Below are 11,996 nucleotides of genomic sequence, written 5' to 3' on the forward strand. Positions count from 1 at the left end.
GAATAGGTTATGCTACTTGTACAGCAGTTTTGTCCTCGTATATTCTTCTCTATAAAGGACATGAGAGACCAAGGCGGAGAAACAACTCCCTACACTTCTTGCTGGACAGTATACTCCCAACTCCCAAATGAGCAATATCACCAACAAGGGGGATTTCGGGTGATTGTGTAGAACTACATGTGTCGTTCATCGTGGCTTTTGCAGAACGGACCCCGGTGGATCTGCAGGGAGGTTCCTCCCGGCAGGTCTCCAATGTACAGAGACCACCTGAAGAAGACCTTGAGCTTCTCCTGAATTTAGTTTGGAATACAGGATGGTATACTAGGACATAGGAAGATGACCAATAGCCACAAAGGCCAGATAACTGTATATGTTTCTCATGCAGCATTACGTACAGTAAACGACACAAAAGTGAAAGAGCAAAGGTATACTCGATTTGAGTGTTCGTGATTCGTGATTCGTGATTTGAGTGTTCGTGATCAGTAAGCATGTCACGGCGTCGTAGTGGGGAGACTCCCTCCCATGGTGGAGTACAAATAAGTTGTAAACCTTCGTTGAACAATGCAATCAAAAAGGAGGCCGATTCCAGCAATCGGCCAAAATTATCCTCACCATACGTTACCCATGTGTTCAGCATTGATCTAGCAGGCGACGGGAAGCTAGGATATGGGTTTACATCGGCTGATGAGCTAGAAGAGATTGACATTGGTCCTGGGGATAAGCCACGACTAATATTTATCAGCAAAAAGTTGGCGAACGATCTCACATAGATGGCGTCAGGCTACAAGGACGTAACAGGTGGAGCCGATGTTCAGGTGCAGTTCCTGGAATCGGATAACTGGAAAGCCGATATCTTCAATTACTTGAAAGATTCGGCTCGGGGGGGCACCTAATGTGGGGTAACGGACAATGAAATATGGGGCCGATGCACGAAATCGGCCAGTAAAAAATATATATATACAAAACAATAGGATACAAGTACAGCCGATGCACAGACATCGACTTTAGAACTAAAAAGCCGATGCACCGCCATCGACTCTAGAGGTACAAACTCAATTGAGCAGTTATCAGGTTACATAGAGAGGCTCTACTGAAGGAATGCCTCAAGGGCATGGAGGGCGTCAGCACGAACACGATCCACCTCGGCGATCTCGGCCTCATCATCTTCGTCCTTGCCTGTCACCAGCTGCTTGTTCAGGGCACGTATTTCGGCCAGATCGGTCTTCGGTTCAGCTTTGAGGCCTTCTGCTTCCTCGTGGGAGTGGGCAATAAGAGCTTCCTTATCTTGGATGAGCTGTTTGGTTGCCCGGACCCTCTCTTCAAGGTCCTCCAACTCCTTTCGCAAGGTCTCAAGTTCAGCAGTACTGACAGAGGTGTCAGTTTTGACGTCCAAAGCTGCCTTTTTCTCATTAAGCCGCTGACATTTGTCTGCAATATCGGCTTTCAACGGAAGCTGGGCGTGGCGTAGGTCGATTCTCTGACGAGCTAATTTCACCCTTGACTCGTAGGCGAGACGAGTCACAACTGGCCGAGTTTCACCTGCAACGTCACCGGGAGATGAGGCTGGATGTCTTCAAGAATGCTCTTCACTTCCTCGGGGTCTTCAACCAATGTCTCAATTGAGGAGGAGAGCAGGGCCTTGAGATGCTGGAGTTGACCATGTGTAGCGCTGGGTCCTGACTCCTCACTTGCTTTAGAAGTAGCTGGTTCGATGGATTCAGGGTCGAACGTTAGCAAGCTTGAGAGGTCATAACCCTGACAAACAACAAGAACAACGTCAGTATACAGCGAGAGAGAGGGGTAGAGCTAAGGGAATGGAGTGTACCTCTCCTAAGACCAGAGGAACAGCCGATGAAGAGGTGATCGGCTCTTGTGTTTCTGCTGTGGGCTTGGCCAAGTTGGCAACCTTGTCAACTACACTTTTGGAAGTTGCTAGGTCCAGGGTGGCGGATGGCATCAGTACCTCCTCGAATTCCCCACTAGAGGTGTCATCAGTCTGCAAAGGAAGTGGTGAGCCGATGAGAACAGCAATGGGTTAGCATGAAATGTGAGCCAAGGAGAGTATGGAGGGTAATTACATTCGAAATCTCTTGGTTTAATGAAGAGGTTTGCGGTTCCTTTCGAGCTCTCTTGATGCATCGGCTCTTTGTGCGTAGACCGCCCTGCCCTGCTTTGATGGGAGCTTGGGAAGCAGCAGGTTCAGGTGCGGACCTTTTCTTGGAAGCCGACGGTGGCAAGTCTGGCTGGCTCTGTGTGGTGGTTTTCCCAGAGTTGCCCGAGCTCGAGTCCCTTCGACTGGATTGTGTCTCCTCGCTGGAGTTTTCTTCAGTAGAGGCCTGTAAAAGAAATACAAGCATGATGCAGAAGCCTAGAAGGGTAGATGAAATCAGCCAAGGCATGGATCAGCTTACGTGCAAACTTTCTTGAGCTGGAGTAGGGTTTTGGCGCTTCAAGGTCTTCCTAGTAGCTACTTTCCTCACTGCTGTTCTCGCCTTGACTGAGGCTCGGGGGCAGGCTGGCCCGAAGATACTCGCTCTTGGAAGCCGATTTTGGTGAAATCGGTCGGCTCGCATCACAACCTTTTTCAAGGGTGGTGAGTTTTTGCAGAAGAGGACCACCGGAGCTGGTGGGAGGAATCTGAAGGGGGAGCCGTCATCATGTACAGGTTCTGGACCATCTTGTTGCTGCAAGGAGACAGAGCAAGGTTATAAAAGAAAAGAAATCATTGTAAGTCACTGCAAGATAATTCGTGAGTAGTGGTACCTGTTCTGCAGGGATGTCATATTCAGCATCAAGTTGTTTCAGCAATGGTCCTAGAGCTCTCCTGAAGGCATGAGTCTTCCACATTGACCACCAGGTCTCAAAACCATCGGTTGATGAGGTAAAAGAGAGGTTGTGAGGAACTGGGATGGCTAGAGCATCAAAGAAGGAGTAACACCTCTGACCGGTGAGGACATCGGGCAGCTCAGCTCTGCTCTCTGTTAAGTGGTGAAGGAAGAAATGGGGAGATACCTGCCCAAGACCAAGCTACCGGGCTGCTACGACCGGCTGATAAGACTCATAACCAGGTTTGATGATCCTGTTTGAGGTGCTCATGCCAACTGGAAGGAAGCAGGGACGGATCATGATGGAATACAATTGCCGGGTGCCGGCGTCATCAGCAAAGCTGTCTAGCCTGAAGGAAACTGGATTTTCAAAATTTTCACACTCCGTATAAGGAAAGAAGAGAGGATTGTCCAGGCCTTGGTAGAAAATTCTGAACCACTCCAATGCTTCCTTGAGGGTCAGTTTACTACCTGGAAGGCTATATAGAGCTTGGCCGTAGTTAGTGCACTGGATTGGCTTCCCGTTAGTATCTGGAAAGGTGCAAGTGGCCAAAGGTGGAAAGTTTGGGACATGATTCTGGAAGTACATCTGAGCCCATAGCTGAATAAACCACCAGGGACCTCCTGTTTTAACTGTCTTTTGGGAAAACAGTTTGACAGACATTAGTTAGAGATATCGATAGACCTCTCCAAGGAACAGTTTGCCAACGCCAAGCTGGGTGCCTCTGGCAAGTTCATAGGCCAAGGAAAGGTAATTCTTGGTTGGAGCAAGTGAAGGGCCACAGAATATGAAGTGTTCCAATCAGAAATTCAGGAAGACCGTGTGTTCTTTCTCTGTTACAGGGCCTTTGTTTTTCATGTGGCGTCGGAGATAAGCACCCCAGTTTGTGCACTCTGTTTTGGAAGAGAGTGTGAAAGGGACCTTTGGCAGCATAAAAGCAGAGGGACTTGGGGATGCAATGTCTAGACCAGTGATCATGGCCACGTCTAGTAGGGTTGGTGTCATGGGGCCATGGCCAAATATGAAGCAATTCAAAGCATCAGACCAAAAGTAGCCGATGGTTTTCAGAAGGTTTTCATGTTTCTGAAGGGGAGACAGTGACAAAGCTAAAGCATCGGCTATTCCTGTGGTTTCCCAGGTGGCTTGGTGAGTTTTGGATATTCTATTATACCATGAAACCCAATCTTCAGGAGGATTAGGCCAGGCTCATAAGCAGTTGGCCCAAGAAGTTAGATCTAAATTCTGGTTCACGAAGGGAATTCTATTGGCCTCGCATGAAATCAAATGGGCAGGACTCTCGGTAGAACGAGGGCCAAGACAGAGAGAATTTGGAAGAGAAGGATGCGGCAGCAGAATGTCTGATACCTAAAAATTAATGACGGAATGAGACATTAATTCAGGTGTTTGCTGTTAATTTTAACACTATGCTCGGATAGCGAGGAGCGGTTGAGGATTACCTTCAGGCCAGAGACCGTAGCGTTGGCGCTGGATGATTCCGCCATTGGATTTGCTGCGGAGTTGAATCTGCGCGATTGAGATCTGAGACTCGCGTGGCCGTAAGTTGGATCTGTTCGAGCGGCGATTTGGGGATCTGAGTTTACTCTTTCAGATAAGGGTTGCAGGTTACCGTTTGAATAGGCAACTGATTTGGCCTTACTCGCGTTTTATGGTAAAGGCCGATGCGCTGCCATCGGCTCTTTGCGCGTTGACTTGCTTTGACAATCGGCAAAATTGATATGAAAGCAAAATCGACATAGAAACATTTTCTTCATTAATAAAGAGGGTTTTTACAGAGAAGAGCCGATTGCTCAGGAAAGGAAGAACAAAAGAAGAGCCGATTACTACTACTAGTCCTATGCTAGTAGTCCCTAATCTAAGGGCCGTCGCTGCCCTCGTCGTCGCCGTCGTGACTGCCGTCGGCGCTGCTGCCGGCGAGCTCCTCGTCGCTGCTGCCGTAGCCCTCGGCAGGGGCTTCTTCCTCCTCGTCGTCGTCGTCCGACCCGGCGCGGAAGCGCTTTGCCGGCGGATACTCGTTGGAGGAGGTGTCATCCTCCTCTTCCTCCTCCTCGTCGGAGGAGGTGAAGTCGTCCCAGGAGAAGAGGTCGTCCTCGCTCTCCGCCTCCAGCTCCCCATCGACGAGGAACTGGAAGTCGTCTTCTCCATCGGTCAAGGACTTGTCATCCTCGGACCAGACGGAGGAATCGTGATCCTCCTTGTCCCACGTCGTTGGGGCGAGGATATCGTGCGCCGCCATCGAGTCCCACTCCGGCGTCAGCTCACGAGAGGAAGAAGATAGGGAGGAAAGACCCGATGAGGCAGAGGAGGAGGAGGAGTCCATGGTGCAGAGGAGGGCTTTCCGGTGGCTAGTACGGAGCAGGGGGATGAAGAAGCGAACTGCTCGACGCGGTTAAATAAAGGGGATATAGTGGAGATTTAATGCTACGGCGGTTTTCGAGGACGTGGTGCCAAAACTGTCAAATCGTGCAGAGAAGTTGAGAAGGCAGGGCATCATGATGAAAGGATACTGTGACGGTTCTGCTCTGCCACGACGTGACCCTACGAAGAAAAAACAGAGTGGTTTTGAAATTATCATTACCAAAACCAGGGGGGCATGTGTTATCACCAGAATTTAGCCAGAGCAGGAGATGAGCCGTGATCGAAGATGGGCTTAGAGGACATGCATATAAAGTGTCTCTGAATCGACCTTGTGCGAAAGTTTGGGCTAGATTGCCCATGTATCTGTATATTATGGTAGATTACGTTTTATGTTTAGAATTAAGAGATAGAGTTTAGTCGTACACAGCTGGGTTTATTCCCAAGTTAGAAAGTCCACAGACTATAAATATGTACCTAGGGTTATTATGAAAGGAGGACGATCACGTTCACAACAAACCAATCTAGGCGCATCGCCACCCCTTGTTCCGAGGGTTTCTTCCGGGTAAGCGTCATGCTGTTTATTCGTTGCTTGGTGTTGCTCGTGCTGAAGCCTTGTTGATGGCGAGCAACACCCTTATCATAGATATTTTGGGGCTGATGTCGATACTTTCATGATCTGCTTGCTTAGCTACGCTGCCCCTCAATATCTAGCTGCCTTTGCACCTATCTTGGGTGTAAGGGCAGCATCTTGCTTAGTCTTTATTTAGTAGATCTGATCTGTTATAGTCGTTTCTTGTTCTTCAAGGATTAGTTTGATATCTGCATGGTTAGGCCTTGCAAACGGGTTGAACGATCCGGTAGTGCGTAAGGTATAGTTTGCTGATCCTAAAGGGATTGTTCCGGGAATCGACGTTATGTTGGTTTTTAGGCCTCTTTAGGACTAGTTTTCTATTATCTTACGTATCTGCTAGGTTCAACTACGTGTAGGATGTTTCGGTTATGCGGTGAAAACCCTAGACTGTCGTAGATTGATTTATCTTGGTTTTGATTAAGCAGGATCCCCATGTTATCGTAAATCCAACGTGAACCATGGGGTAATCGGCTCTTTGAGCCGATTCACAGGGTAACCTAAGAGCCGATCGGGGCTCATATTTAATGTTTACGTGTTTGCCATGCAGGAAACTAATCGAAGCAATCCATCACCTTCCTGACCAGGTATAGGTCAGGTGGCACGCCCTCGCACCAGCTAGGACGCGTGCCGGAGCATTGCGGGCCGTTGCCCGAGGGACCAGGGCCCACCAGCAGTCTTGGGAGCCTCCCGGCTCTCCGTGTTGCCCGTCGCTGCTCGCCGGTGGGTTTTGGTAGGCAACAGTCTCCAACAATTATTCCAATAATTACATATCCGATTTTCCCTAAGAACGAATATGCAAGCATACTCATGCTTGTTTGAGTAATAGCAAGGAGATTCCCTTCATCTCAGTTCCATGTGAATCATTATTGAGATTTTTCGAGTTGCACGTGGGTCGCAACAAAGATTTTTTTTTCATTTGCATACGGGATGTAATTTGGATTTTTCTAGTTGCACGAGAGTTGCAACTGAAAATTTTCCAGTTGTATGTCGGTCGCAAATGAGATTCTTCTTAGTTGCATGTAAGTTGCAGTTGAGATTTTTCGACTTACATGTGGGTCGCAACAAATGTTATTTTAATTTGCATATGGGATATAACTATATGGGATGTAACTGGGCTTCTCCCAATAGCATCTGGATCGATTTTCCCAGTTGCTGTGGTCGTAACTGAGAGCTTGTTGTTAAGCGTGAGTTGCCGGTTAGATTTAACTAATATTTTTCTTGCTGCATGCGGGTGAGACGAATATTTTTTTTTCAGTTGCGTGTGGGTTGCAACCTGCATTTTCCTTTCACTTGAGTTGCAACTAGGATATTTCGAAATTCACGTAGGTTGCAACTCATGCGCCGAGCTTTGTTGTATTGACCTCGCGCATTAAAAATAAGTTTGTGGTCCGTTTCTCTGACCTTTACTATGTCAATAGGCTTGTTCACTACTGGTTGTTGTATGACAAAAAAAACCCTAGTCAAACAACTTTTACTGCCCCACGTCTAAGCAACAAACAAAGGCTGATGTGCAGCCCATGAAATTGGCTGACAAACTAAGGGGGTGTTTGGTGTGGCTTTTTTTGGCTTTTGGCTTTGGCAAAAGCCACCAAAAGCACCTAAATAGGTGCTTTTTTTGGCTTTTGGATTTTGGAAGCCAAAAACAAAGATCTTATTCTTTTGGCTTCCAAAATCCAAAAGCCAAAAAAAAGCACCTATTTAGGTGCTTTTGGTGGCTTTTGCCAAAGCCAAAAGCCAAAAAAAGCCACACCAAACACCCCCTTACACGTACTTCTACACTATGGCTTAATAAGCAGCTGACGTCAGCGACTAAAATTTATTAAGTCTCTGATTTTCAGATGCACCCTATATATTGGGCCACTTTTTCACTACGTAGCTTCCTTGCTAGATCAGTTGGGAATGATAGCAGATTGTAATTTGTTGAGAACCAGTCGCCCCAGGCCAGAGAAGAAACCACAGAGAGTTCACAATTACTTTGCGTTCAGGGTTAACCAAATTATAAACTTTGACTAAATATTTATGAGAAAATGTCAACATTTTCAATATAAAATGTCATGCAATAGAATTTCCATCATACTATATGTATTTGGTATTATGGATAACACTTTTTTATCAAACTTTGTAAAGTTAGTCTTTGACTACACCTAGTAAGCGAACTAAGAGCATCTCCAGCCGCGTCCCCCAAAGCGGCCCCCAAACGGCGCCGGATTTATCGTTTGGGGGACGTGTTTCCTTCGTGACGTCGCTCCCCAGCCGCGTCCTCAAAACTTTAAAATACTGTATTTTTATTTTAATAGATAGAATAAATTTGTAGGTACGGTGTAACGTTGTACTAATATTCAAAGCGATGCAACTTAAACAAATTACATATAAAAAATTCAAAAAAAAACATAAACAAATTACATACTCCCTCCGTTCTTTTTTAATTGACTCGAATTTAGTACAAGTTTGTACTAAATCCGAGTCAATTAAAAGGAACGGAGGGAGTATAAAAACTTTGAAATTTTTTTTAAACTACTTCTTCTTTGATGGCCCTGCCTCGTCATCCTTTCGGTGGCGCTTCTTGCTCGTCACCTCTTCCGAAGAGGCGGTGTCCTTCGACGCGTCGGAGGAACTTGTATCCTCCTCGTCATCGATGGTGCTCGCCGGCTGCGCCTTCGCTTTCGCCTCCGACTCTGCCTTCGCCCGGGCCGCCGCCGCCTCCTCAGCCTCTTCCTCCTCCTCCTCCTCCTCCCATTCCTCCTCGCAGTCCAGCAGTGGGGAACCATCGCTGCTAGGCGTTGCAACTTTGTCCCACCAATGGCGCCATCCCGGCGGCTTCCCCTCGCCGTCGGTGTCTGATGGCAGCTGAGAGAGGTCGCTCATTGTGAGAGAGGAGAGGAGAGATGAATGGCGCCGGCCGGTTGTAGATCGGAAAGCGCATACGTAGGAGTCTTACTGAGCGCGGATGAATGGCGACGCAGATATTGAAGAGAGCGGCGATTGCTCTTCCGCGGAGTTCGCGCTCCATTCTGGCGGTTCGCGCGTCGATCGACGCGGTTTCCCCTGCGATGGTTCCCCTTCCCGGCAACTGGACCGTCGCTAGGTAGGCGGTGGTTGAGCGTCAGTTCGTGAGTCGCTGGCGCGATGGTCCCGCGTCTTCTCACCTCGCATTTCGTTGTGTACGGTGTGCCCGGAGCGTCCTCTGTGTAGCGGGGACGGGCACGGGGCGCCGACGAAAAGGGTCTTTGGAGCACGCGACTGGGAAGGATTTTTTGTTCGGCGTGTCCCAAATCCCTTTGGGGGTCGCTTTGGGGAGCCGGCTGTAAATACTAATAGTAGAGAGTATGCCATTGTGTGAATGCAAACACCCTCTCTCTCCTCACCCACTCATGCTTTAATTTAAAGATCCAAAAAAAAATAGATTGTATATTTTAAATTAAATGTTTGGTTCATGTTCTATTGCACTTTTGTGATCCAGATGATGATGACTTGAAACAAGACAAATTTTAAATATATTCTAACAAGTTCCAAAACCAAATTTTTAAAAAATTATCAAACTCTATGAAACTTAGTGAAACTCCATGTACACATGGAAAATATAGTTATGAAATAAAGTGCAGTAAACTAGATTTATATATGACACACTATTTATTAGTGTTTTCATGGTTTCATATTGTTCGATCAAGTTTCACCAAGTTTTAAACCTCAAATTATAAAATTTATGAAAAATGTATTCAGTATATATAAAAAGATTTATATAATTGTCCCATAGATGCAACAAAAATCATTTATCTAATTTTCCACAAGTGCACAAAATATATTCAATATAACAAAGATTAAATGAAAAACGATGAATCTAGATAAACTACGTAGTTTAAAACTTTTGTACTAGTACGTATCTTATCATGCAATGATGTACGTCATCACACAAGGAAACATCACTACACACCATGGTACACGATGTTTACTCTTTTATGCATGCAAAATAAAACATAACAAGCTTTGAATATTTGATACATGTCATATGGAGAGATGAATATACACCGTACACTATGCATGTCATAGCGCAAATCTGACAAAAGACTAAGGAGGGAAAAGGTGCGGGCTCTCTCGATCTGCGTTAATTTTGCTCAAGATTGAAAACTAGAAATAGCAAACCTACATAGATGACACTAACTTTGAAAGGTGCAGAAAGAAGCATAATTCGCATATAACATCAAAAGAATCGCGCGCTGCCCAAATCCCACATGAGAGGTTTAGAGCTTCACATCAATCCTGTTGCAGGGTTTGAGTATCCAGATTCTGGAGGAATTGAAGAAACGCCAAGTGAGACGAGCCCCCTTCTTTGAGCGCCTCGGCGGCTCCATCCTTGGCTGCCGCCGCCCGCTCCCTGAGCGCCCTGCCGCCGTGGGACGCCATGACCCACCTGACTTTCTCCTCCACCTCCTCGGCCTTAACCACCTCTTCGTTGTAGCCTCTCATCTCAACCCCGAGCACCATCTCTTCCACTATCTGCACCTTGTTCACCCTCTGCTCTGCGTAGAGCGGCCAGCAGAGCAACGGCAGACCGGCGGTGACGCCCTCCAGCGTCGAGTTCCAGCCGCAGTGCGTGACGAAGGCGCCGGTCGCCCTGTGGCGGAGCACCTCCACTTGCGGCGCCCAGGACTTGACGACGAACCCTCTGTCTTTTGTCCTCTCCAAGAAGCCTTCCGGCAGGAGCGCGTCGAGGTCGGGCTCCGGCAGCGCGTCGCCGTACGTGAAGTCCGGACTGCGCGGGCTCCGGACAACCCACAGAAACCTCTCCCCTGATTTCTCGAGCCCGGCCGCGATCTCCAGAAGCTGCTTGGCGGAGAAGGTGCCCATGCTGCCGAAGGAGAGGAACACTACGCTCTTGTCTGGCTGCGCGTCCAGCCACGTGGTGCACTCGTGCTCCTTGCCTCCACCTCCGGCCGAGACTAACGGCCCGATGCAGTAGACCGGCGGTGTGGCGCGACCAGGGACGCAGAGCCCGTCCCTCAGAGCGCGCACCGCGCGCGGCTCCAGCGAGTCGAACGAATTGATAAGGATGCCGTCGGCGCGAGGCATTCTGTCGAACATGCCTACGATGGCCGGGAGCGCTTCGCCGTCGCTGGTAACTTCGTTAGGCAAGTCCGAAGCCTTGAACGGGGGAACACCCGGGAAACTGATCACGGAGTCGCCGAGCTCCTTCATCCTTGCAGTGTTGCCGGCGACCATGCTCGGCAGGTTGAGGAAGATGGCGAGGGCGGCGGCGCCCGACGCGTAGAAGTAGTAGACCGGCAGCTTGAGCTCGAAGGCGACATCCTGGGCGTCGACGCAGAACATGTCGAGAATGAGCGCGTCGACGGAGGGAAGCGAGCGGAGGAAGTCACGGAGGGGGCCGTTCATGGCGGTGAGGAACTGGAGAATCTTGGTGACGTGGTGCTTCGTGGACGCGACTTGGGAGTCTGATGAGTCCACGGGCGCGGGCGGCGGCGGCGGCAGGACGTGGAAGTGGACGGAGGGGTTGGAGGCCTTGACGCGGGCGACGGCGGCGGAGAAGTCCGTGGACTCGACCCCCGGGTCGCCGAGCGCCACGATGACGGCCACGCCGTGCTTGAGGAAGAGCTTGGCGACCTCGGCCATGGGCACCAGGTGGCCGACGCCAACGCCAGGGTACAGCACGATAGTTTTCTTCATTGCTAGTTTCACTCTTCCTCTCTTCCGCGTGTGGCTGAAATGTGTGGTCTGAAGTCGACAGACTGTTCTTGCCGCAACCCACCAGCGCGGTGTATATAACGGCGCTGTCTGGAACCAAGCAATGTTGCTCGAGGAGTCTTGGATTCGCGTTGCACGGCACTACACGTCCAAGAACAAGACCACGAGGCGCACCGGTACCGCGTTCGCGGTTTCTGCTGCTCCATCGATCGACGATCCTGATCTGGACTGCGGAGCAAGGGCAACTCTAATACGGGCTCATTATTCACACAAAAAAAAAAAAAATGCTTCTCATCGGCCGACCGATCACCGCGCATCGATCGGTCGTCCCGTCCCATCCCGCGCGAGCATGCATTTCCTGCCTAGTCGCTATCTGGTTGTTTCGTCCAATCCCTCCGAGGCTCCGACGAGAGTTCTTTGTTTTCTGTGGACACAGCTAGCCAGTGGTAGACCCATGTACGCATGC

At 48.9% G+C, this 11,996-nt stretch overlaps 1 protein-coding gene across 1 annotated transcript; it reads right to left on the minus strand.

The window, feature by feature from the left end:
- Positions 1 to 9,912: 9,912 nt before the first annotated feature.
- Positions 9,913 to 11,574, minus strand: LOC124668199 (UDP-glycosyltransferase 88A1-like). Its single transcript, XM_047205371.1, has one exon. It carries the CDS (start codon positions 11,510 to 11,512, stop codon positions 10,085 to 10,087), a length of 1,428 nt encoding a protein of 475 aa, XP_047061327.1. The 5' UTR covers positions 11,513 to 11,574; the 3' UTR covers positions 9,913 to 10,084.
- Between the last annotated feature and the right edge of the window lie 422 nt (positions 11,575 to 11,996).

The sequence above is a fragment of the Lolium rigidum genome, chromosome 6 (assembly GCF_022539505.1).
Source record: "Lolium rigidum isolate FL_2022 chromosome 6, APGP_CSIRO_Lrig_0.1, whole genome shotgun sequence".
Taxonomy (NCBI): Eukaryota; Viridiplantae; Streptophyta; class Magnoliopsida; order Poales; family Poaceae; genus Lolium; species Lolium rigidum.

Bases quoted from the DNA above. Each gene is read 5' to 3' on its own strand.
- LOC124668199 (XM_047205371.1), bottom strand. From the start codon at position 11,512: ATGAAGAAAACTATCGTGCTGTACCCTGGCGTTGGCGTCGGCCACCTG.